Genomic DNA, 27,895 nt, shown 5'->3' with positions numbered 1-27,895 from the left:
TCATGTTGCTTCACTGTTGCAAAGCCAGCAGGCTTTGACCTATAGTTCAGCATTTTTTTATGTACAGTACATTATGTGCTTCAGAGCAGTTGTATTATTGCATTTCACCATGTATGCACCAGAATATTTCAGGATAAGAGCTTATGAAATGCTCTGCACCATCTATTAGGATGCAAAGAAAACATGTACAGAAATATGAAAAATGTGCATGCCATTATTTGCTAGTGTAATGTTAATGATAGTATTTATTATATCTCTTTCCTTATGGCAGAGATGGGCATGTATTAGGCCTGTGTGTTTGCCATTTGTCTGTATGGATAATATCTTTGTTTCAATATTGAAAAGTGATATCGGAACGCCCAAGAGTTCTTTCTTTTATTTGTTTATTTATGGTCATAAGGTCACCTTACTGTGATATTCAACTCTAAACCTCAGGAACTGTGAGATATATGAGTCAGAACACACATGAATAGAAATTGCAACCTGACTGGCATTTTTATTTCATCCTTTTTTGCTTATAGTGACTGTGGTGAATGGATTCGGGCAGTCTACAGTCATATTAGTGGTTTAGTCATAGTCTGCTGAGGCACAGCAATGATGCAGTGATGTTACTGTTTAACATTTAACAGGTATGTTTTCCACATTCACAATCCTAGCTGTGAATGCCAAGCAGGTTTGGTTCTCTGATGCCTTCCTGGTAGTGATGTTACAAGAAAAATCAATACTTAGGTTGTGCGTTTCTTTACCAGATTTTAGTAAATGATGCACTGGTTGACAGACATTGCCATGCCTTTAGTCATGCTGCATGCCTGATAAAACCTTTAGCGTGGTACCATGGTAAGGTTGTAGAATCTCTGTAGCTAGTTTGGCTCCCGTTGCTAGCTAGCTAGTCTTGCTTATGCATAATAGCTCATTCACACTAAAGTAGAAATAGGACGGCAACCTCCGTTTGACTGAGAAATATCAGCGGTTGCCCGGTGATTCCATTCAATTATGTCACACGCAGCAACCACTTGGAAACAGGTGAGCTGAGCAGCTGATTGGCCCTGCAACACCCCCAATACCTGAGCGACCACTTTCAATCACCATGTGATTCCACAGGTCACCTGGTGGTAGGCAACCTATAAATGCGGACAGATTGCCAGCACATTGCGATCAGTCTGGCTAAACTCTGAATATACAGTGGGGCAAAAAAGTATTTAGTCAGCCACCGATTGTGCAAGTTCCCCCACTTAAAATGATGACAGAGGTCAGTAATTTGCGCCAGAGCTACACTTCAACTGTGAGAGACAGAATGTGAAAAAAAAATCCATGAATCCACATGGTAGGATTTGTAAAGAATTTATTCGTAAATCAGGGTGGAAAATAAGTATTTGGTCACCTCAAACAAGGAAAATCTCTGGCTCTCACAGACCTGTAACGTCTTCTGTAAGAAGCTTTTCTGTCCCCCACTCGTTACCTGTATGAATGGCACCTGTTTGAACTCATCATCTGTATAAAAGACACCTGTCCACAGCCTCAAACAGTCAGACTCCAAACCCCACCATGGCCAAGACCAAAGAGCTTTCGAAGGACACCAGGAAAAGTATTGTAGACCTGCACCAGACTGGGAAGAGTGAATCTACAATAGGCAAGCAGCTTGGTGTGAAAAAATCAACTGTGGGAGCAATCATCAGAAAATGGAAGACATACAAGACCACTGATAATCTCCCTCGATCTGGGGCTCCACGCAAGATCTCGTCCCGTGGGGTCAAAATGATCATGAGAACGGTGAGCAAAGATCCCAGAACCACACGGGGGGACCTGGTGAATGACCTGCAGAGAGCTGGGACCAAAGTAACAAAGGTCACCATCAGTAACACACTACAACGGCAGGGAATCAAATCCCGCAGTGCCAGACGTGTTCCGCTGCTGAAGCCAGTGCATGTCCAGGCCCGTCTGAAGTTTGCCAGAGAGCACATGGATGATACAGCAGAGGATTGGGAGAATGTCATGTGGTCAGATGAAACCAAAGTAGAACTTTTTGGTATAAACTCAACTCGTCGTGTTTGGAGGAAGAAGAATACTGAGTTGCATCCCAAGAACACCATACCTACTGTGAAGCATGGGGGTGGAAACATCATGCTATGGGGCTGTTTTTCTGCCAAGGGGACAGGACGACTGATCCGTGTTAAGGACAGAATGAATGGGGCCATGTATCGTGAGATTTTGAGCCAAAACCTCCTTCCATCAGTGAGAACTTTGAAGATGAAACGAGGCTGGGTCTTCCAACATGACAATGATCCAAAACACACCGCCCGGGCAATAAAGGAGTGGCTCCGTAAGAAGCATTTGAAAGTCCTGGAGTGGCCTAGCCAGTCTCCAGACCTCAACCCCATAGAAAATCTGTGGCGGGAGTTGAAAGTCCGTGTTGCTCGGCGACAGCCCCAAAACATCACTGCTCTCGAGAAGATCTGCATGGAGGAATGGGCCAAAATACCAGCTACTGTGTGTGCAAACCTGGTAAAGACCTATAGTAAACGTTTGACCTCTGTTATTGCCAACAAAGGTTATGTTACAAAGTATTGAGTTGTATTTTTGTTATTGACCAAATACTTATTTTCCACCCTGATTTACGAATGAATTCTTTACAAATCCTACCATGTGGATTCATGGATTTTTTTTTCACATTCTGTCTCTCACAGTTGAAGTGTACCTCTGGTGCAAATTACTGACCTCTGTCATCATTTTAGGTGGGGGAACTTGCACAATCGGTGGCTGACTAAATACTTTTTTGCCCCACTGTAAGTAGTTAATGGGACTTTTTCATCAACAGATGTGCAGTTTTCACCTGTATCGCTGTTTATTGTCAGGAGACTGCATGTATGCATGTACACGGTTGCCATAATTTTGGTCATGCTGCAGTCTCCAACCACAGTTTTCCCTGTTTGACTGCGTAGCATAATTGATTGAGATTGAGCCGTTTAATTGTCACTAGCAATGTTACACGAACACAGAGTGAAATAGGACCCCTTCCAACCGTACATACATTGCACAAACATGACGTTGGTAAGACAGGTCAGAGAGATGTATGATGGTAAAAAAACAATGAAATACATAAATACATGAGGGAAGAGGAGGGAAAAATAAGAACTCCATCCAGACTGAGCTCCTTATGGGAGAGCAGTTTGAGAGTAGAATAAAAACCCTCAGCACAATGAAGCACATGAATCTTCACACCTTACAACATAACAACATAAAAAACATGCGACTTGTGACAGGGGAGGGGGTATTGGACAGAGCCGATGTACACAACAGCCGTCCGGTCCGAGGAAGTAGGAGGATAGGGTCATACACCGTCTTGTGATCTGGGAGAATTTGTTGTTCCTGCTTCCGCCCTGGAGCTTCCAGCTAGTGAGGTGAGGCTGCATGTAATTAGTGGTTGTTTGGGTTTGGTTTAGGGCGAAAAAGAGACCAGTTGATCAAATCCATAATTTCTTGTTTACAGAGAACAAGACTGAGAGAGTCTCTAAGAGTTAGACAAGACTAGACAAGGACAAAGAAGCCAAGCAGGAAATAAAAGGGAGGGACAGAGAGAAAGATGCGACCACCTCCATCAAGAGCCAAGAGAGACTCTACAAGAGAGAGATAACATAGATATTAATACTTAATAATATCAATATACTGAATGTGTTTCTGTACAGGTCAGAGATCAGTGCTGTCTGCAGAATAGAAGAGGAGCTGTTCTGAGTTGGTCATTTTGTTTGTTGCATATTTATTTGTTTAAGATGATTCCCTAATGCCTCACTGCCAGCAGCTCCAGTTCACCTTGCATAAACCGTCCTCCTCCTCTGTGCACATAAGTAGAACTCAGCCCTTATGTCACTTTTTCTTTGTTCGGCGTGCACTTAACCTGTGGCCTTGGTCCCGAGCGTTATAATTCTGCTACCCATGAAAGGGCCCTCCAGGCAGCACTTTAGCTTGAGTCAGCCAGGAGAAATGGAAGGAAGAGAAAGTAAAGAATGTCAACCATATTAGAGGAAAGGACGGCAGGTTGGAAATGGAAGGAGGGATGGGAGTAAAGGAGGACGGCGCTAAGAATGCCAGAACTATTAGAGAGAGGATGGAGTGAAGGAGGAGAGCCGACAGTGTCAGGCATAATAGAAGGACAGCGAGACGTGGAGCGATGAGGTGAAATAGCGAAGAGGCGTATGATGCCAATCAAAGGAAGACGACTGGTGGCATATATGCAACTATTGATGTAATAATGATGACTAGGAGCAAGTTGAATACTCACATTTATAGGCAGGAGACAAAAAAAGAACAAATGTTACATAAAAATGTCTTTCAAAGAGTGGACAAGTTCTGTTTTAAGACCTTTGATTTTTCTTTCAGGTCAGGATATAACTTCCAGTGGTTTGATTAAGATTGATGGATGGATGGTTTAAAGCAGTGCAGAAATAAATTGCTGCAAAAAAGTAATTTCTTCAGAGCAGTGTTAGATGAGTACGGACACAGCAAAGCATCATACTAGTGCCAACCTAACCCCCCCCCCTCCAAAAAAAAAACCAACCAAACAAACAAAAAAGCAAAATCTGCACTATCAGTGGTGTATAAGTGATACAGATGGTGGTGATGTGCAGCAATGTCAGAACAAAAGCCGAGAAGTTAACAGCAAAGCGGTGAACGTGGATCTGAGCTTTCATGATACGTGTTTTATGAGGATGGATATGAGCACTTCTTGTGCTTTTCGGCCACTTTTAACTTTTTTTTCTTTTTTGTTTTTTAGAAGAAAAATCCCCAAGGCACCTTCAACTTTGTTGACAATCAACCAGAAAAATGGAAATGAAAATAATGAGTTTTCTTTTGCTGTCGGGAGCCAGACAGTTGCCTTATTTAGTACAACAGGGGAGAAAAAAAGAGCTAATTTAGCTGATTTTGAATATGTACTCTTTTACTCTCTCAATCACTGGCACTTGCTTTTGTAGAGCTAATTAATCTTTCCAAGTACAATCATAAGATTCTTGACACAATTATTGACCCCCTTTGGTGAAACGCAGTGTTTCAAAGTTTTATTTGAAAAGATGATCTCATTCAGTGACGTCTTCCCGCTGCACACAAAGGTGACGATAAATCTGTGAAATCATTCGATTTAGCAGAAGTACACCACAAGCGTTCTTTTTTTCCCCTTTTTTTTTAATGGAGGCTTACTTAGATTAACTCCACCTCTCCCTTCGTTGTCCAGCACTCGTCATAAAGACATTTGCACTTAAAGCTGTCACTGTGATAGGCCATGTACCTCTCTTCAAAGACAGCTGTGACAGGGCTGTCCTGACCTCATCACTCTGTTCCGACAACTGACGTGACCATTTAAACTGTGTCACACACACACACGCACACACACGCACGCACACACAAACACACACCGACAAACTGACAGGTGCTCCCCCGAGCCTGAGCCCTGCCATCGCTTTGCTGGGGACCACGACTGGAGGTCAAGAGCTGTCGGACACAGTGATTGCTAGCTATGCGTGCACACACATGCACAGTCACATGTATAGTAACATCATTTAAGAGTAGACAGGCAACTGCTTTTTTTAAAAATTGTTTTTAAGGTGTCTTTGCAGTATTGAGCTTGACAGCATTAATTCAGTGAATCCGCTTTAAATTCGTATTTGCCGTTTCTCCTGTTGTACTGATGATACTGAGATTCCAGGCAGTCCATTGGCACATGTTAATGCAATGGGATTTTTTTCCTTCTCTTTTCACTCAACCCCAACTCCAAACAGCAGATGGTTACTCATCCACGAGTCATTTTGTGCTGGAAGTCTCTTCCTGTTAAAAGGGAGTTCTTGGATTGGTGAAATGATTGGTCTTCTCTCATAAATAGTGAAGAGTCTTTACCTTGAGAAAATCAGCAGCTCTCATTCTGTAGTTTTACCTCTTTGTTGCATCTTTTCTGGATATTTATAATTATCCATCCATCCATTCGCTTCCACTTATCCTTTTCAGGGTCGCTGGAGCCTATTCCAGCTGTCATAGGGCGAGAGGCGGGGTACACTCTGGACAGGTCACCGGTCTATCACAGGGCCAACACACAGAGACAGACAACCATTCTCGCTCACATTCACTCCAGCATTCACACCTATGGGCAATTTGGATTAACCAATTAACCTATCCCCACTAACTGCTTGTCTTTGGATGGTGGGAGGAAGCCAGAGTACTCAAAGGGAACCCACACAAACACAGGGAGAACATGCAAACTCCACATAGAAAGACCCCGGCCTAATGGTGGAATTGAACTCAGGACCTTCTTGCTGTGCGGCAACAGTGCTAACCACCGTGCCACCGTGCTGCCCATTTATAATTATAATTGAGCTATTTGTATATATTATAGCCATCTCTTATATTTTGTGATATATTGTATTATTTAATTTAGTTCAGTCTGTTACTGTTGTTGCCTTGGAGCAACTGTAACCACATCATTTCTTCAGAGATTATTAAAGTATTCTGATTCTGATTTTGGTAGATGAAACAGTTCAAGCACTTCTGCTCTTCATCTGATAATAATGCAGTGTAGTCTTGAATCACATGTTGTTGGTCACATGGTCACATCACATGGACTAATCAAAACCCATATATTACCCTGACCAGACGCTTGATAGATATATAAATAACCACACTCAGATGTGGATTGTTTATTATTCCCTGTTGATGATCTGAAAAGTCAATAAAGAAAAATCAGTAAGATATTAGTAATGCAACATATCAGTAAATACAGTGGAAAAAAGTTTAGACAAATAAGAAAAAACGCAGCAGATGACTTGAAAAAGTAAGAATAATGATGAACCAGTTTTCAACTGGCATCATATAATGAAATTAAATAAAACTGAAAAGTTTAGCACAGCAAGTTGAGATACAGACATGAGTGAGCAAGAATTTCCTGCCAGAACTCTCTGCACTCTAGGCTTCTTCAATGCAGAGCTGCCAGCCAAGTCAACTCTTTTATAAAGCAAGTGCTGAGCAAAGCGCTTAACATTAAGAACAGAATAAAAATACAAAACCATCAGCATGGAAGCACCAAAGCATTACATCTGTGTACATCCAAATAAGTTTTAGAGATCTGTTGAGTCAAAGATGTGTGTCATGACTTGGTCACAACACATAACAGACTACGTGTTTGTTAACAATCAATCATAAATCGCTCACATTCACAACATGTGCCATGTCTGTCGTAAGTGTCAATGTGTAGCAACAAGAGGGCAGTTTGGGTCCCCCAACATTTTGTTTTTCAGTTTGGCGAGCTGACTATGGACGAACTTTCTGTTCCTGTTGGATATGTTATTTAAGGTGCATGAAGAGTTTTTTAGGTTAGAAGTGAGTGTTTTTTGTAATGGACCTTATTATACACAAAGCACCAATAATACAACTGAAGATCTGTAACAAATAACAAGAACAAATAAAATCCAACATGTCATGATGGAAAATGCTGTTCTCAATCAGCAGCATCCCTTTACATGTAGATTCCCACTTGAAAACTCAGCCTTTAGTGCTTCATATCTTTGTGAAAATTTGCTGTCGTACTGAACAAGTTAAAAAAAAAAAAAGAGTCATCAGCTGCTGTTAATTATGCTGAAACTGAAGTTGCCTCAAGTGCCACAGCACTTTGGCTTGACTCATTTAGCATAGATGCCTGATTATGCTGTCAAAACCCTGGCTAGTAAGGAATGTTTGAGTATAAGACGAGAGTGCTTCATGTAACAAAATGCTGTAAGTGTGATTTTCAGCCATATTGCATTTATATTCCTTTTATCGTTTCGCTTAGACATGGTGTCTTTTTTTCCGCATGAATATGTTGTATGTTGCGTAGTAGTTTAAATATACACTTACAGTCCCATTATTAGTGTGCCTTACTAGTTGTAGGCTGTACCTCCTTTTGCCTTGAGAACTACCTTAATTCTTTGCACACATGTCCTGTTCCACCACATCCCAAAGGTGCTCCACTGCAGGTCTAGTAACTGTGGAGGCCACTTGAGTATAGTGAACCAGTGTGAGATGACGTGAGCTTTGACGTGGTACGTTGTCCTGCTGGTAGCAGCCGTCAGAAGACTGCTCATATGGTCACATGGTCAGCAAGACTCAGGTAGGCTGTGAAATGCAAACCATGCTCAATTCATACTAAAGGGCCCAAAGTGTGCTACGAAAGTTATCTCCCACATCATTACACCACTGCTACTAGCCTTGATATAAGGCTAGGTTGGAACCATGCTTTCATGTTATGGTACCCCTACTCTCTGGATCTGATAGCAGAAAACAAGAATCATCACACCAGACAACGGGTTTCCCGTCTTCTGATGTTCATTTTCCGTAATCCCATCCCTGTTCTTACAGTTACTGACATGAGGGCAACTGGTGTGGCTTCTGCTGCTGTAACCCATCTGCTTCAAGGTTCAGTTGTGGGTTCAAAGATGCTCTTCTGCATAACTTAGTTGTACTGAGGGGTTTTTGATTTACTGTTACCTTTTTGTTCGCTCAAAACCATCTGTTGGGCATTCTCCTCTCACTTCTGGCATCTACAAGGCATTTTTACCCAGAGAACGGCTGTTCACTCCAGTGTTTTCCTATTTCTTTCTTTTTTCTTTTTTCCCCCTATAGATAGTTGTGTGAGAGTAGATCAGCTGTTTCTGAGATACTCAGACCAGCCTGTCTGACATCAACTTCCACGCAGGTCATCTTGAGTGCACCTATATGCCTAATTCAGTTTCTCTCATGTTTTTTATTTTCACCTTTATTTATACAGGTAAATCTCATTGAGACACGAGGTCTCATTTTTAAGAGCGACCCGTTTTAAATATCCATACAAAATGACAACATGTTAAAACATACTGTAGTTGTTACAATTCATACAAAAAAATTGCACCTGAAAATAAAATAAAAGACAGTAACAATACCACAAGAACATGAACAGACATCCAATGATGCTTTCTCTGTTGTCCTTAAAATTGGTTTAAAGCCCTTCAGTTCAGTTAAGCTGCACAGCTTCAAATCCTGTTGTAATTTGTTCCAAGTATAAGGAGCATTGTAAGAAAATACCTCAAATAATGTCACCATAATCAATGTGATGTAAGAAGGTGGCAGCAACAAATTGTTTTTTCACACCTTACTTTTAATCTGAATGTTTTTTATAAGATTTCCAATGTGTGGCTTAAAAGAAAGATCATGTGATTGGCTGATTAGATATTTGTATTAAGCACTTGAACCGGGTCACCGAATAAAGTGACTGGTGAGAGTATGCCTCATTTTCTGATTAAACAGCATCAAAACAAACATGTCAGTGCATGCAGTGATGATGATTTCCGACACATAAAGATGAAAACTCTAAGCGTATTGCATGCAAGTGAAATTTGAAGGCTTATGCATCACAGTTTGGCTTTTATGCACCGCTCAAAGAAAACTGTGCTTTTAGTCAAAAATCCATATTTTCCCTGGACTTGAGTTTGTGCAGTGGGTTAGTGTAATCTGTTATTCAAACATAACTACCTATTGGCCAACGTGTGGAAAAAAATGTGCTAATTAGACTGGTACAGGGTAATTGCATATTGCAGGAGAAGGAGTTTCTTCTGGGCCAATCTGTTTTTGATTTGCATCAAGAATAATTTGGAGGATGAAGCACGAAGTGCTAAATTTGCTCATATAATTACTCTTTAATGTTCTCAAAGTCTGCCTTGAGGACAAGGTAGAGCCACACGTGATAGGAAAAAAACAGAAAAAAGGATCATTGCAATGCAAACAGTTTCTGATTTCCATCTTAAATCTGTTTTGGGTTTTTTTTAATCATCCAAAGGCATTTAAAGCATAATTTTGAAGGAAAATCTGGGAAACTTGACATTAGATCAGAAATATTTTTGTTTTTTGTCTTTCTCTGTACAGTAGTCTTAATGTGAACACTCCTGCAGTAAGAGGACATTTCAATCTTCAAACCATGATCCAGAAATTATGGTCTTTGTTGGAGGGGTGTTGGGTTTTTAAAGAGACTGTACACATGGAAACAGAGAGAGAAAGAGAGCTAAATGACAACTGGCATCCACAAGGCTCAGATACAGTACGCACAAGCCCATTTTAAATTTGCATAATTGTGCAGATTCAAATAATGATTGAATGTTTTATATATTCCAGTCTTCTGTTGTGTGAGTGCAGTCGGAGAAAAAAAATTAAGGGAGAAGCTCACTCAGTCTTTGCATCCTTGCTCACGAACGCGCTCACAAACACAAGTTGATGACAGTCTGAATGCCATTTTCACAGAATCCAATTTGATATATAATGTTTGTTTCACAGTTTACCCACTTCCACTCGTGTGTGTGTGTGAGAGTGTGTATTCATATCATTGTGGGGACCAAAAATTGGAAGTTTACTATACTTGTGGGGATCAACACACCTCATGGGGACCAAAATCCTGGTCCCCATGAGTTTTTATCGGTTTTTATCGTTAACTCAGTTTCCCAGTGTCTCTTCCCGTGTGTTATGAATAAATCTTTTTTTGGTACCGGTACTGGTTTTATTTTGCTGTATTTATCCACGACACCTTAAAGGCTGGTCCGTGAAAATATTGGGGGACATAAACTGGTCTGTGGCGCAAAAAGGGGCCGCTGAATTAGATTCACAAGCTATGAATACCCGTGTGTGTGTGTGTGTGTGTGTGTGTGTGTGTGTGTGTGTGTGTGTGTGTGTGTGTGTGTCCACACAAAAATAATGGTTAGCAAGTTTTTATGTGTTTTTCTTCCTGTCTTTTCTGGCTCATATTCTCTGTCAGCCCACCCCCCCTCATTCTCTTCAACCATCAGTCACTTAATCAATCACTGATGTTTTCTGCCTCACTTTTATGTCCCCTTCCTCCGCCACTTACTTTCTTTCTTTTCCCTCCTCACTCCCACTCTCTCTCCCCCATCCATCCATCCATATCTCAAGTGGTAAAGTGGTTCCGGTCATTTCCATGGAGTTTGCTTAATATATGCTGATGATAATAGCCTATCGACCTACTCCTCCACACATACGTGCATATTCCTCTCGTGTTCCCTGCATTCATTCAACCATCCATCTCTCCATCCCCCTGTTCAGGCTGGAGGGAACAGCAGACGAATGAGAGGTGGGAGGAAGTGGAGGGGCCACTTGATTGAGTGTTGAAGCTAACAGGCGTCAGTGTTGGTGCTGAAAAAGTACAAATGCGTTTGCTTTCCACTGATTCAAAATTCCTTTATTTTTACAACAAAGAGAAAGGAAAGAAAAAATTGAATCATTTCATAAACTACTCACATACAGCACAAAAATGGAAGTGTTAATTATTTCAACAACATGCAGTGAATGAATCTAAATCATTCAATATTTGGTGTGACCAACCTTTGCCTTCAAAACAGCATCAGTTCTTCTTCTGGGTACACGACAACAACAAAGGAACTTGGCTGGTAGGTTGTTCCAAACATCTTGGAGAACTAACCACAGATCTTCTGCGGATGTACGCTTCCTCAAATCCTTCTGTCTCTTCATGTAATCCCAGACACACTCGATGATGTTGAGATCAGTGCTCTATGGGGCCATAACATCACTTCCAGTACTTCTGATGACTTTGGCTGTATGTTTTGGTCGTTGTCCTGCTGCAGAATACGTTTGGGGCCAATAAACAACCATTTATATTTCTGAAAGCATTCTTTGTAAACAGCATTTTTTCTTTTACACCTGCCTAAAACGTTTGCACAGTACTGAATGTACATATGTGCAATGTAAACGCAGAGTTTGAAACTCTTCTGAGTTTAGCTGATGCCTTAGCTGTTTGCAGCAGTTGAAAATAAATAATCAAGTTTCTGATTTGCTCACATTTCATGTGAAAGCCTTTGTGTATGAATTCTTATACCCTCCCTGATTTTATGCTGTATGTGGAGGCATCAGAAGACTTATTCATATTGGGGGTTTTTTCTGTGTAGACCTTAGTCATGTACTTCGATTCATATGCTGGCCCTTAGAGGTCAAAACTGCGACTTGAGAAAACTCAGATATCTTCACCTCTTGGCGAACAGTGGTAAAACATTAGCAAAAGCTGCATTTAATTGAATTGATTGTATTTTATTTTTAATTTATTGCTGAAGATGTCTTCCTAATGTTTAACTCAACTTTCTGAACGGCTTTCCTTTTATTAGCCCTGGAAGGTGAAATAGGCTGAATAATGTATTTCTTCAGTATTCAAACAATGGTTTACCTTAAAATGTCAGAAAATACTAACCCCCCCCCCCCCCAAAAAAATAAAAATAAACAGACATCCAGTTTCTAAGAATTTCAAGCTGAAAACCTACGAATCCAAATGTACAAAGCAGTAAATGTCTGGTACATTTGGTTGAGAAACATTGAATCAATGAGCATCCAAATGAGTTGAAATTATAGGTGCTAATTTTCTGTTGATCATCCTTCTTCCTTGTTTTCTTCCAGCTCTGCTTGTATTTAATATTGCATTATTTCAGGCAGCAAATTCATGGAAAGTATTACCTTCAAACATGTATCATTAAAACCACCTGCTGCTCCACGCTGCTGTTGCTGCCTGATTGTTGATCATTATTCGTATTAATGTCTCTGTAGTTCTGTCCCGTTCTGCTTTGTTTAACCCTGAAGGACTTTTTCATTGCTCTCACATTAGAAATTTGTCACTTGGACTTTGGATTTATTGACTTTCATACCCTCAAGATCAGAGTTTATTGCAACATTATAAGAGAGTAGCCAGGGCTTTTCCACCAGTGTTGTGATGGTGTCACATCTAGAACTGCTTCCAGTAGAGATTCAAAAAAAAAAAATTCCAAGAAGACTGATGCTGATGTGACAAAGCTGGATAGAGAGAAAACCCCCAAAAGCACTTGGTGACAATGAAAAGAAGAAACTCCCTTTTTTAACAGGAAGAAACCTGGTAGAACCAGGATCAGGGAGGAGCAGCCATCTGCTGCAACCGGTTGAGGGTGAGAAAGATGCCCACAGATTACATCCTTCCATAGAAATTACTCCAACCTCACAGTTATGCTACTTTCTCAAAAGAAACCAAAGCTGACTTCACTCATTAACAACATTGTGCTGATGTACTATAAAAGTCGCTACAAAATAACGTTAATCCACAATTAACACGACAAATCTCACGCTATGGCTAAGGACCAGTATTCACATTGGTCTGCTGTTTTGCTTGCTACATGATTGGTATTTCACAGCGTCTGCACCTTTCAAAATACATTTGGCCTGTGCGATACAGACTGTGTTGATTGATATAAAAGCCTCCATGACTCACACGCTCTTATGCGACCTTGTGTGCAAAGAGAACCACAAATATAGCTCTTCAGCTTTGTTTTGCACAATTTTCCCCTTCTTTACTTTTCAGAGTAAAAAGGTCAGTAATGATTTGGCTGATCACTTGGTTGCAGCTTAAAGTAGTGGGGAGATGTGGCCAGAGTCTATCACAAATGCTGCATTTCAGCGGGAGCAAACCACACAATATGTACCGAATGAATGCAAAAGTGCACCTTCCTTTCACCATATGGAAATTAATATAAGAAATCAGATAAGGGTTTCTCATAAAAGTGTTCATTTATATAGTTGCAGGTTCCTGAAATTATATATGCTTTTCTCTTTGGCTGAAATATCCAGAGTCTATGAATATGCAGATTTTTTTTTAACACAGCTGTTTATATTCTGTAGACACTACAAGTAACGCTGCATTTAACTTCCAACAGTGCCACGAAATTCTCTTTGTTTGTGCGTGTCTGGAATGAAGATGAATTTATTTGAAAACTGCCTTTTTGGTGTCTAATTGTGCACCTTTAGCAGCGATGATGCAAGTATTAGCAAACCAAACCTTCAAATGGTCTCTAACAGATCACACATCCTTTAAAATGTGAGAGAAGTTAAATTGAGTTCCTGTCCTTTTTATTCCTGCTGTATTTCATATGAATCGAACCAGTGCTAACAATACGTTAAGTGGTATGTTTTAACCACAAGCCATTACTTTGTGGACATAGTCATTATCCGATAAAGTCCATTAGCTATAAGCTATTAGCCTGCCTGCATTATTTAGCTTGAGCTCAGAAGATGGAAATGACTCAGCCTTCTTGACAGAGAAGTCAGTCTTTATCAGCAGGACACTCTAGCGCTGAGACATGTCTTTATTGACTGCTGACCATAAATGTATGATAATAATGCTCTGTCAAGTTTATATGCTGAAAAAGGCCCATTATTCGATCCGGCTCCTAAGTAGGAGATTATTGTAGTTTGGAGCTGTCTTTTCCACAGACACTATGTTAGGTTGTGTTTGTGTGTATCTCTATCTATGTGCACATCCCTGAAGCGGTGTAGGAAGAGCAAAAGGATGTATCTTTTACATCATGTCATTTCTTTATCTATCCTTTTTGACAAAAGAAGCTGAGAGAAGCACTTCTACCTCCACTCCACTGTTATCTGTCACTTCCCTGTCTGTCAGTCATGCACAGAAAAAAACCCATACATGCATGAATTTGTGCATTTGTTAGTCTAAAACTCTCTGAAAACATTGGGCGGATTAGGATTCGGATAACTTTGCAGTCTTTGCAGCCTCTCATGCTGGCTTCTCATTTTCTTAGTCAAAGTGCATCATGACGGTAGCTTGGGCTGCACAGATAACTGCCACTGGAGAAGATTGTGTTTTGCCAATCAGTCTTCTAGATGAATGATATTGCTATTCCTAGATGGTGCCGAGAACGTGCAGATATAAAAACGTGTCTGACCTCCTTTGTTTGCCCCGATGATTTATTAAAAGATAGTAAATGCAAGTATTTTTAGGTCTCTGGTGAGGGGGAGGGGGGCACACCTATCAAGCAGTAAGCAGCTGATACTGGCTGATAAGAAGTCAGTAAATTTTCTTTTGCGTACTGAAAAAAAAAATCCACTTTAAAATACATTTACTTCATTAAACAGCTCTTGGCGATAATGCTGCAGTGGTGGCGTATTAATTTTTTATTCCTACAGATAATTGCTGAAGTCTGAAGGGCTGATGACGTTAGTTTGTAGTGTCAGAACTTACGTTGTTTTCAGAAGTTGATGTTGGGTTTTATGCTGGACTATTGCTCTTGCTACTGGTGGCATTTCTCCCTTATATCACTCGACCCACTTTCTCCTGAAGGAACTCGCTCCAGCCTGCTGGGTGCATTTAACCAGGACAGGTTATTCCATATGTTTTGAACCCACCAGTGAGCAGACAGTTCTAACATCTTACAGCTAATGTGGCATGCCTGGAAGTGGAAAGGTGTACTGTATATTAGTGAAAGCCTGTTAAGTAGATTTGGAGCATTCCTGTGAACTAACAGGAACAACAAACATGACAGGAGTGCGCCTGCTTTTAATCAGACACTCCAGCAGGTGAGCATCTGCAAAAGGCATGCCATTATCAGGCACAAATCTGATAATGGCATGAATGCAATCCTTGTAATAAGTGGGAGCATAAGAAGACTACTCTGCCCCAGTAAGACATGTAAAAAAAAAGAAAAGAAAAAAAAGAAGCTAAAATAAAACACGAGATACGAGTTGTTTTCTTTTTCTTTTCTTTTTTTCTTTTGGTTTTTGTAGTGCTCCACATTTACAAGTGTCAATAGGGATTTTTCAGATCTCCTTAAGCACAAATTAGCTCAATTCATCATGTTTATACAATTTGTGGGATGTGATCAATACCAATGTCTTGACGTTGCCGGTTCCCCGGCCAACTAGGAATTTAGATGAAGAATCAAACACGAGGAAAAAAGAAATTCAAATAATTTTTCACATTAGAGCCCACATTTCTGTGCCCAGCCACAGAAGAAAAATCTAAAAGAATGACTTACTGAATAAATGCTTTGTCTTTTTATGCATGTTTCTTCTAGCTTGCTCAGGATGAGGGCAGTCCAGTGCGAGGGTTTGGCGTGGTGGAATATGAGAGCGCCGAGCAGGCAGAAGCTGTGCTGATAGAGATGGACCGAACTCTGGTGGGAGGACAGGAGGTCCGTCTGTCACTCTGTACCCCTGGCACCTCAGGGAGAAGCACCTTGGCTGCACTCATTGCTGCCCAGGGTATGGTGAGTATATTACGGAGAAAGCAGCATCACAGACGCATCACAGAGTGTACTGAAGAGAGCGCAGACGGCAGTACACGGCATTTAATGTCGCCTTCTGTTAACGCAAGAAGAGGCTAATATTAGCGGCAGCATTGGTTTAGTAGCAATCTTAACAGTTCACTAGCCACCAGTTTTAATGTAATATACCCGCCCAAAGTGTTATTTAGAATAAACCCCAGCCGTACTGTATTTATTACAGACTTGAAGAATCGATGAGAGATGAATCACAATTTATTAGTGTGGATATGTCAGTATGTCACAGTTATATCTTCCACATAAAAATGTGCAAAGGTTTTCACCCAGCCCCCACATAAAAACACAATTTAAACACAAAACGACCGGCTGATTTGCAAAATGCGAGCTTTCGGTTTTTTCACGCCATTTGAAGTGTGCAGAGCTAAAGTGAACAAATTAACCTACAGAAGCTGGAAAATTTCTCTGACATTTTTTCCATCTCTAACCTGCTGCTGAGCCCACAATTATTAATCTACGGGCATGGTTTTTATCACCAAATTAAAGGAAAAATCTTTATTTATTTTTTTCTTTCTACTGCATAGAGCAAGTTATCAGGGCTCTCTGGGATTTTAAACCAGGTGGAATTATAAGCTGTTTTGAAAAACAAGTGCCAAACTCAGTTCACATCACTTTTTGACACTTGGTTATAGTTACATAACATGCTGTCACCATGGCAACTAACTGCCACTTAGCTGACACAGGTGGAACGTTGAGGTGCGATGCATTTGAATTTCATCATCCGATTCGCTGATTTGACTCTCGTCTCTCCGCAGCTCAAGTCCGGCAGTAGCAGAAATCTTAGTTACTGTTAAAGCTGATTCCAGACACATCCAGGAATCAATATTTCTACCATGTTGCTTGGCTGTATTTGGACCATCATCAGCTTACCACACCCCCTAAACCTCCAAACCCACCGTCACTGTAAATGAATTGAAACATTCCCTTTGCTATTTCCTATCATAAATCCTAATATTACTTTCAAATTTTAAAACGTTATGTCACAGTAGTCTCATTTTTGTAGCATTCCCTCATACGTGGAGGACCACATGCTACAACACTGACACACTGGACTTTTCATGGAAAAACAACAAAAAAAGAGCGGATATGCTCACAGCTACTTTTCCATCTAATTGTGATGCCAGTGCCGGGTGGTTCTTGCACATCCGCTGCTGAGAAACACCGAGGTTTGACGTGGAGCACATGCACGAACACCCTCTAGCCGAGAAGGTCTTTGTAGCTGTGATACCCCTCCTACACAGAGCTGTGGTAGCAGAGAGGCACTGACATGATAATTATAGTTCTATAGACTGATTGGGCTCCTCCGCTGTCTCCCGCAGCCTGAAATAAACCAAACCACAAGCTAGTGACACACTATGACACTCATACGTGCACCCATTCAAACAGATGCACCCAGCGAACCCGCACACGGCATGTAAATACAGCGAGTGAGAGTAAGTGAGAAGTGAGAGTTCCCAAAAGGAGGAGTCCCTGCTAATCCCTGTGGGTACCTCGATTTACTACAGCTACTGAGTCCTGACAGGTTTGTGTGTACGTGGGTATGGAAGGAATCTAGGGACAGAGAAGGGAAGCGGTTAATGGCTACTTAAAGAGCGGTCCAGATGGTGTTTATTTCATGCTAGTAGACATATCGTGAATGAAATAAGCAGTCACCACCGTGACTGACTGTTTTTCACATGCAGTGCAGCAATGACTGCGTCAGAATCACTTGATTCAGAGAGTTTCGTATGTAACAAACCTCAGTCAGGTTAGTATCCTGCTAGCTTGCAATCAAGAGCAAGGATTATCCAGCATTAGCAACACATAATTATTCTTGATAATGTCATTAAGACAAACACTGATGATATTTTATATCTGTTTATGTGTTTCCTGTGTAGTAGAGAGTGATAAATGAAACGCATCACTACCTCGTATGTCAGCTTGTAGGTGGTTCTCTCTTTTCTCAGGTTTGAGAATAATTATTGTTATCAGAATACATCAAACCTACATTTGTATAGAAGGTGAGCAGCTACCGCCTTCGCGGTGGGCGTTGGATGCGTTGGTGGAGCTGGAGGTGAGGAGCAATTTTCACAGATTCGCACCTACTAATGGCGGCTCATGCTGAAGACCTGGAGGGATCGTTGTCATAGGCTGAACGTCTACATATGTCACTTTGATGAAGAGAGATGAGTTTTCAGGGCTTTCATCAGTGTTCTCAGAGGAGCCGTAATCACGTTTTAAAATACAGGAATGATGGGACAAGATGTAAAATAGCGCTCGTCGGGAAATAGCATCTTAAAGATTTTTCATTTTACAGTATTTGAAGTTTGAAGTATGTCACGTAGGTTTTCATGAATATATTTTGTGTAATTCAAGATTCCATCAAGATTTCATCTATTGATCTTTTTATGTCTCTGAATGATATTAATATTTATTTGCAACTTGGATGCGCAACAACAAGCTGTCCGCAGGTGTCCTCTATACTTTGGATCGCCCTTATCGAGCTGTTATAAGTGCTAAATTTCCACTTTAGCTAAAAGCTGTAGTCTCTCTTTCTCTGATGGCATCACAGCTGTTGCAGAGCGTGAATTATCAGATGCACGTAAAGAGGTTATAGCTGTGACGGATGGGCTGGAAAATGTGTTTTTGAATAAATTAACAGGGGCGATTGAGGAGGAAGGAAGACATGCAATTGGTAAAAGAAACAAAAAGAGGGGGGGGGGGGGGGATTTGAGGAGGAGACCAGAAAAAGGGGAAGAAAAAAAGAGGTAAGACAGAAAGAGATCCTGTGAGGACTGTGAGGTTACATTAGTGCCCCGAGGCCCCTTCAGCATTATTGCAGTGAATGTGAGCAGCTGGTAAAGGCAGATCTTCAGAAAGAGCTCGAGACCTGCTCCTGTCTACAGTTGTCTGAGGCGATTCTCTCATTTCTCCAGTTAGTGTGATGCGAGTGTGAGTGTGAACGCTGAGGACCAGATGGCCTCCTCCCTCCCTCCTTTCTTCTCCCTTCGTCCTTTTTTCCCCTTACACGATACTTCTCGCTTTCCCTTCTTCGCGGCTTCCTTACCTCCCTGGCATGTCTGTGTGTGTGTTATAGTGTGTGGGTGTGTGGCTGGATTTTGTGCCAGTAGCCAAACAGACTGATGCATGCTGACATTTTCTCCAGCAGAAAGAAAAGAAATGAGAGAGCTCTCCTCCTCCTCCTCCTCCTCTTCCCTTGAAAGACGCTGTCAGCTATGACTGGCCTTGTTCAACACATACGCGCGCGCACACACAAACAATAGTTTTCCTCACCGGAACATTCGAATACACATAGTGTACGTGTGCACTAGACTCTCCTCTTCCTTACTTGCTGACAGGACGGAGTCAAACGCAGCCCATCCCCGTCAGTAAAGCTCTCGGCTCCGGGATGCGACAGAGAGGAAACAACGTTGACTTGTGCTCAAGTCAGGCTGTAGCTTGTTTTAAATAGCCGTGTCTGTAGGGCGGCGAGCGCGTACTGCCGCCACACTGTCAGAGCTGAGGAGGATCTACCAGAGCATGGGCAGCTCCATTCGATTTGACGCAGTCTAATTCAATAGGATTTCATTTGAGTCTGTTGAATGAAATTTCCTCAGCATAATGAGTAATTGAATTCTTATTTGGGGTAATGTGCCTTACAGTAACTCCTTTGATTAAATGCAAGTCAGCAGAGAACTGTTCAGATCCAGGAAATGTAGCTTAATGTCAAATTAAATAGAAGCTTTATTGGCAATAGGAAAGAAAACAAGATTTTAAAACGACTCTGAGAAGTGTTGTGTGTGAGATAAGCTCAGCTTTAATTAAACATAATGTTCTAAAATGCACTTGGGTTAGGTTTTATACAAATATATATATGTGTGTATATATGTGTGTGTGTGTATATATATATATTATAGCTGTAGTAATGCAAAACAGTCCTCGTAAATCTTACACTGGTCTTTGGTGCAGCTCCTCTAAGCCCACCCTTTATCACGTTTTTTCCTGATTGGTTGCACCTTCTAAACAGAAGGCCTAAACCGCTGGTGGGTGGGGCTTCTGTGCTCACAGCTGGAACCATGTGCCTCAGTTGAACATCCACCATTGTACATATGACAGAAGATTAGGAAAAGCAGAGCTGTTGCACTTTAAACAAATGAATTCCACAGCAGTCAGGGGTGGGGTCAGTGTGTTATTGTAGAGAAATTTGCTCTCTGCATTTTACTCATTCTAAGCAGTGTGCAGGGCTGGAGGACAAGCTCCAGCTGTAAGCCTTGGTGGAAGTTCACACTGACAGGAGAATTAACTTGGCATGAGGGCAGAAGAAACCAGACCTCCTGGAAGAAAACAGGCACAGGCCACCTAGGACTTTCTTGCTGTGAGCCAACGGTGCTTATACCTCTTTTACAACTCTGCTCTGATAAACACCAAAGGCTACACAGGCCTAAGATGGAGTCTCTTCTTTTTCTTTTTAGACTGGCAGGTCCAGTTTTCTATGAGCAATCTAGGCGATTGCATATCAAACTTCCCCCTCTCCCTTATTTTATTGCTTTCTGTCGGTACTATGATTTACTAATCATCTTTACAAATTTCAATGAAAATAATAACAGGATGATATTCTTGCGTCAGACTTATTTGTTATGTATATATTTGTGAAAGCCATGCACAAGACGCAGGATTACATTTTAAAAAGCTGCGCTTTGATCAGATATTCTTTTGAAGTGTCGTATTTAAGTTCAAGGCAGACGCTCCCAAACCGTGAGCTAAACTACATGTGTGACAGACATTTTCTGAAAGATTGTTCTTTGTGTCCGTTTCTTTTGAAACGACCGTAACGCCCTCTGAAACCTTAATAAAAATAAATAAATATTGGCCATCTCACTATAAGCTGTCATCTTGTGTCAGCACAGAATTTGATGCTGGAAAGGCAGCAGTCATGTAATGTGTCATAATGTGCGTCTTTAGCCAAGTTCCAGCACAGCAGCAGACTGTGAAAAAAGCTGTTTTTCAAATATGATACAAACTTGTGAATAAAAGTGGCCTTCCCAAGTCTCTAAAAAACATTTTTTCCTTCAGACACTTTCTCGTCCTTGTTTTTCTCCCCCGTCCTTTCTCTCCCTCCTGCTGCTGTCGTTTCCCAGCTTTGTCCTTTTATATTTTTTCTTGCCTTTTTTCTTTTGTCTCCCCTCTGCTGACATTGCAGCCATATCCTGATGATGTAAGCTAGTGTAATGATTACTTAAGCCATCAGGGGCTCCTAATGACAAGATCAAAACAGATACTGTACTCCACACATACACAGATACACACATGCACACATCTAGTCACGTGTTGTTGCACTCACTTGCTTTTTGTGTTTTTTGTTTTGTCTCCAGATTCTGAGTAACAGGAAAGGTTTGCTACCAGAACCAAACTTGGCCCAGCTGCTGACCAGTATGACGAACCCCGCTGCTCTGCAGATACTCATGAGACCGTACCACACTGGGAAAAGAGGAGGTATGCTGGATAGTCTACATTTCAAATCTGTGAAACGAAAGTATTGTACAGAAATATGTAAAAAGTATTTCTGGCTGTTCCTATGTTCCTGGTAAGTGTGTTGGCATGATGATGATTTCCTTAAAAACGTTGAGTGGGCGGGAAAATCCTGAGGATGGGGTGTCACAAAATTTACAGCCTAAAACCTGTGAATTCTTTTTCCAAAATAATTTTTAAACATTGTATGATGAAAGTTCTGTTTCTCGATTTTTTTAAAAATATATATATTTAAAAAAGAAAGGCAACATATGAGGAGTTAGAACTGGTGTTTTATTTTTTTAAGTGGTTTCTCTTTAAATATCATGCTAGCATAGCATGCTACATGCTAGCTGAGATTGTGGCAACATTGAAAAAGTTGTACATCTGGGAAAAAAACAAAAAAACACCTAACATCTGGATAGTGGATTATCTGACAGTGAATTGGAAATCCAAGCATTGGCTCAGGAACACTGAACGCAGGCTGTGGCATCTGAAAATGAAAGTTAAAACTCTATAATGCAATTAAAAAACAAATGAACATCATCCTCCACTATAAAAGACTGAGGTGAGTTGAAGGGGAAAACTATACTTTCATCTGACCAATCAAATCTGAAAAAGACTGCTTCTTTGTAGGTGTACAGGTGCATTAGTTCACATGACATGGGTAGCTTGTACATCTGTCAAAGCCTTATTAATGCTGAAATGATATGTACAGCTTTAGAACAGCTTTTTGGTGCATACACGTTTGCTTAATGCTATAAGATGGTGCCAGATGTATCCTCCTCACATTGAACCTGCATGGCTCCACAGGGAAAGATTCCAGGTGATAAACTGGTCTGCTTGAAGTCCACAGCTGTCATTCATCTAAAAAACATTCTGGGCATTATGAAATGCCCAGAATGTTTTTAACCTGCATCAAGCAGGAATGGAAAAGCTTCAGGCCTCAGAAGCCTCTGCAGTTGGTTTACTATTTTTTCAGCTTTTTTGAAAAACCATAAAACTTAAAAATTATGGTATTTTAGCATTAAAATTTTAATTAAGAGCTTCCGCATTATGGGTGGGGGATTTTTAAGCTCATCATTTTGTCACAATATTTAAAGAATGCTATGCAGTATCAATATTTCTATCAATTTAGAAAAAGCATGCAGTTGGCAGCATTTATAAATGTAACTAGCTGATGAGCATTTTCAAATGTAAGCATGAAAATAGCCTAGGCAGTATTTTCCCCGTAAAATTTTAAGTATAAGTATAAAATAACTGCTAACACTTAATAATTATAGTAACTGAACCTTGTAACTGCTCATCTTGATGTTGGCATATGGCACTTTTATATCACATCAATAATTTATACTGGTGTTATTGTGGACGATGTCACAGGCCTATTGTGCATACTGGCAGATTAACCATGATAGGAACATAAAAGGTAATTAGCAATGCTATTAATTAAGGGCAGCTGTGGCATAAACATTCCATTGGGAGGTGGGATAACAAATGTAAGCACTATACAACAAGTCAATATGAACATTTAGACAAATATAAAATGATGAAATTGGTGATAATGATCTGGGCAGAAACTAGATCATGACTACAGGGCATGGCTGGCAATCAAAGCTCCGCTGAATGAGTCTCCCTCTGCCAGGCCCTCCTATATACTGTAATCACCTCGGCAGTGGCTTCATTATTTGATGAATGGCTAATCAGGTATTAAAATGAAATCGTGTGACATTAGGGGAAGAAATGAGAACAGGAAGGAGAGAAAATGAGAGAGGTGGGGGAGCTCTCTTAAAGAAGAGTATGCACAATTAAAGTCTAAAATTAGGATCTTGATTAAATGTTAAACTTTCTCTACTTATTCTGGAGGAAGCTACCATTAGCATTGACGCTTACATTTATTATGACCAAGGCTTGTGTTACCACGCATGCACAAAAGAAGCAGAAGAAAGGCTGTGCATCTGTGGCATGGGTGCAGATCAGTGTGATCGATTTTGTTTTTATGAATCACAAACAGGAAGTCTGTTGAATGTAGAAATTGGCATTGCACTGGATTTTGTGATGTATTTTTAAAGAAGGTGCATTAAAGAAAGCACAAATGTCTCTCCTTACAAACATGTAGTTGCCCTTAAAAAGGGTATAGAAAACTACAGGAGGTATTGCTCAAGGGGAGCAAAAGGAAACTTGTTAATGCATTACTCTGTGTGATAAGACTTCTCACTGGATGTCCTATCAAGTGGGGTGTCACTTTCACAGCGAGAGCTGGCCTTGGAGGTGTTTACTGTGAGAAGTGTACTGGACAACAAATTAATTGGAGATTGCAAATCAGAAAATAATAAGACCAAGAGCATTGCAAAAGTGATTTGCACTCAAGTCCTGAAAAGTAAATCTCTAATGCCAGGAAGAGACCATATCAGTGGATGATAAACATTAAATCATCAGGAAGTATGACTAATTAATCCTATATACTCTGCATACAGTGGGGCAAAAAAGTATTTAGTCAGCCACCGATTGTGCAAGTTCCCCCACTTAAAATGATGACAGAGGTCAGTAATTTGCACCAGAGGTACACGTCAACTGTGAGAGACAGAATGTGAAAAAAAAATCCATGAATTCACATGGTAGGATTTGTAAAGAATTTATTCGTAAATTAGGGTGGAAAATAAGTATTTGGTCACCTCAAACAAGGAAAATCTCTGGCTCTCACAGACCTGTAACGTCTTCTGTAAGAAGCTTTTCTGTCCCCCACTCGTTACCTGTATGAATGGCACCTGTTTGAACTCATCATCTGTATAAAAGACACCTGTCCACAGCCTCAAACAGTCAGACTCCAAACGCCGCCATGGCCAAGACCAAAGAGCTTTCGAAGGACACCAGGAAAAGTATTGTAGACCTGCACCAGACTGGGAAGAGTGAATCTACAATAGGCAAGCAGCTTGGTGTGAAAAAACCAACTGTGGGAGCAATCATCAGAAAATGGAGGACATACAAGACCACTGATAATCTCCCACGATCTGGGGCTCCACGCAAGATCTCATCCCGTGGGGTCAAAATGATCATGAGAACGGTGAGCAAAGATCCCAGAACCACACGGGGGGACCTGGTGAATGACCTGCAGAGAGCTGGGACCAAAGTAACAAAGGTCACCATCAGTAACACACTACAACGGCAGGGAATCAAATCCCGCAGTGCCAGACGTGTTCCGCTGCTGAAGCCAGTGCATGTCCAGGCCTGTCTGAAGTTTGCCAGAGAGCACATGGATGATACAGCAGAGGATTGGGAGAATGTCATGTGGTCAGATGAAACCAAAGTAGAACTTTTTGGTATAAACTCAACTCGTCGTGTTTGGAGGAAGAAGAATACTGTGTTGCATCCCAAGAACACCATACCTACTGTGAAGCATGGGGGTGGAAACATCATGCTATGGGGCTGTTTTTCTGCCAAGGGGACAGGACGACTGATCCGTGTTAAGGACAGAATGAATGGGGCCATGTATCGTGAGATTTTGAGCCAAAACCTCCTTCCATCAGTGAGAACTTTGAAGATGAAACGAGGCTGGGTCTTCCAACATGACAATGATCCAAAACACACCGCCCGGGCAACAAAGGAGTGGCTCCGTAAGAAGCATTTGAAAGTCCTGGAGTGGCCTAGCCAGTCTCCAGACCTCAACCCCATAGAAAATCTGTGGCGGGAGTTGAAAGTCCGTGTTGCTCGGCGACAGCCCCAAAACATCACTGCTCTCGAGAAGATCTGCATGGAGGAATGGGCCAAAATACCAGCTACTGTGTGTGCAAACCTGGTAAAGACCTATAGTAAACGTTTGACCTCTGTTATTGCCAACAAAGGTTATGTTACAAAGTATTGAGTTGTATTTTTGTTATTGACCAAATACTTATTTTCCACCCTGATTTACGAATAAATTCTTTACAAATCCTACCATGTGGATTCATGGATTTTTTTTTTCACATTCTGTCTCTCACAGTTGCAGTGTACCTCTGGTGCAAATTACTGACCTCTGTCATCATTTTAGGTGGGGGAACTTGCACAATCGGTGGCTGACTAAATACTTTTTTGCCCCACTGTATATACATACAAGGGCAAAAGTACTTAAGATGAAATATCTATTGGTGAGCTTAACACAAATTCATCTGCTTAATTGTTTGTCTTTTGTCAGGCCGTTACAACAACTAGATTGTTTTTACTCTTCAGCCATTCTGCTGCAGATTTGCTGCTGCACTTCCTTGTCCTATTGCATCAGCCGGTTTGGGCCAAGCTTATCTATTGGACAGATGGCCTCACATTTGACCCTAGAATATTTTGGTATATAAAGGAGTTTACATTTTTTTGTTTTTAGAGCTCTTTTTAAAATCTGTCTTCAACACCAAAATAGAAATTAAGTTTTGAGGGGAAAAAAGTTAAAGTTATGTGGGAGGTAATTTGCTTTGTGCTTGCATAATATCCCAGTATTGCTTTACTGGTGCTTGTTATAAAACAGCCAGCTGCGTGATTGCTTGAAATGTGTTGTAAATGACTGATGGATCGGTTGTCTGACTTGTAATTTCGCCTGTGTGTGCCTGTTGAGATGATGATTGATTAGTACTTTGGTGGAGACTTTAAAAAAAGCAAATCACTAATGGAGGCTCTGGTGTTTCTCTTTGTTGTTTGACTATGTTTTTAGGAAAATACGGGCGTCACACCAGCCTGCCGTTCCTCAGACCTCCCCTCACTACAGCCCTGCTCACACTGGGAAAAGCACACCAGGTCACACTAACATCTAAATCTCTGAATTGTTTAGTGTGTGTGTGTGTGTGTGTGTGTGTGTGTGTGTGTGTGTGTGTGTGTGTGTGCGTGCGCGTATTCTGATGTCCTTTTCTTTTACCCTGCAGAATGCTATGTTTGGAAATGGACTAGTCCTCCAGAACCTTTTGCACATGCAGCTGGCACAGCAACAGCTTCTACACATCAAAGACAAACGCATCAGCAGCGTAAGACACCTGTTTGTGTGTCTGTGTGTGATGATTTGCATATGCTAGTGCTGAGGGTTAAACATAGTTGGGGGCATGTGCATATGTGCCCTTATGTTTTTATCTCCAGCACTTAATGCACGGGAAAACGAAACCACATCGAAATCATGCAACCTAATTGCTTCTCCTTTTCTGTTTAAAGTGAGACCTTGAGGTGATGAGTTTCTGTCTGTGTTTTCATTTGCATATTTTTTGTGTTGCTGAAGTGAAAGTTAAATGTCATGGGTACTGATGTTTGGAGTATTTGATGTTTTTTTTTTCTTTCTTTATCTTTTTTCTTTTTTAAGCTGAATGATTGCAATGCATACTGGATTCTATCTCTACATATTTTTAAAAACTTAATCAACCCATAACTTTAACAAGGAGGACCATTTTAAGCTTTCAATTGGCATGTCCATCCATCCATCCTCTACATGCTTATCTGGGTCCAGGTTCCAGTCTAAGCAGTTAAACCCAGTCCTATTTCCTATTGTTCACCCAGAGGGACACTGAGGTGTTTCCAAGCAAGCCCAGAGATGTAATCTCTCTAGTATGTCTTTGGTCTGCCCCAAGGCCTCTTCCCTGTAGGATATACCCAGAATATCTCACCCAGGAGGCATCCAAGTCATATGCCTGAGCAAAATAAACTGGCTCCTTTCGATATAGAGGAGTAGCAGCTCTGCTACTCCTACTTGAATGGCCAAACTCTACGGGAGAGCCCACCCACCCTTCAGAAACTCATTTGCACCCCTTGTATATGTTCTTTCAGTCACTACCCAGTTTGTGACCATATGTGCCTGTAGGGAGACTGACTGACGGGTAAAATCCGCTTTGCTCTGTCAGACTGCAAGAGATAAGAGTCTGTCCACACCTCCTCTTGCCAAGGGCAACTCCGGTTTGGAACATTAAGTCTAGCCCTTGTCCAGGAGGCTCGAGAGCCCATGTTGTACATTGAGGTGAGCCTGATGATATTTCTCAGCCTCACGTGTTAGCTTTGTCTTCTTCCCCAACCAAAGAGGTGAAGTTCCATGTCCCAAGAGTTAGTTTCATTGCTTTGTAATTGTTGTGGAATATCCAAGTATTACTATTAATTTTTATTCATTTCTTTTTTGTGAGGACATTTTAATTTAATCTCTGAAGTTGGGCATTTGAACTCTATGGGGAATGACTCGTTCTTGGTGTTGGTCTTGGAGGAACTAGAGTTCTGGGAACTTCAACGCTGGCTTCATTTTCAGTACCGGAGATTGCCACTTGGACTTT

The 27,895-nt window shown here is 41.0% G+C and overlaps 1 protein-coding gene across 1 annotated transcript in view; it reads left to right on the top strand.

Annotated features, from left to right (window-relative positions):
- Positions 1–27,895, top strand: part of raver2 (ribonucleoprotein, PTB-binding 2) — a 97,949-nt gene that overhangs the window by 60,303 nt on the left and 9,751 nt on the right. Inside the window, exons 5-8 of the mRNA XM_086268203.1 lie at positions 15,888–16,079; positions 21,503–21,623; positions 26,311–26,393; positions 26,519–26,617. Coding sequence (XP_086124329.1) covers positions 15,888–16,079; positions 21,503–21,623; positions 26,311–26,393; positions 26,519–26,617 — 495 coding nt within the window. The remainder of the gene's footprint in view (positions 1–15,887; positions 16,080–21,502; positions 21,624–26,310; positions 26,394–26,518; positions 26,618–27,895) is intronic.

Source organism: Aulonocara sp. 'chitande type north' Nkhata Bay, linkage group LG17, assembly GCF_057382095.1.
Source record: "Aulonocara sp. 'chitande type north' Nkhata Bay isolate Kocher_YH1m ecotype deep benthic linkage group LG17, A_spYH_male_GT1.1, whole genome shotgun sequence".
Taxonomy (NCBI): Eukaryota; Metazoa; Chordata; class Actinopteri; order Cichliformes; family Cichlidae; genus Aulonocara; species Aulonocara sp. 'chitande type north' Nkhata Bay.
This window is presented reverse-complemented; position numbering and strand designations above follow the sequence as displayed.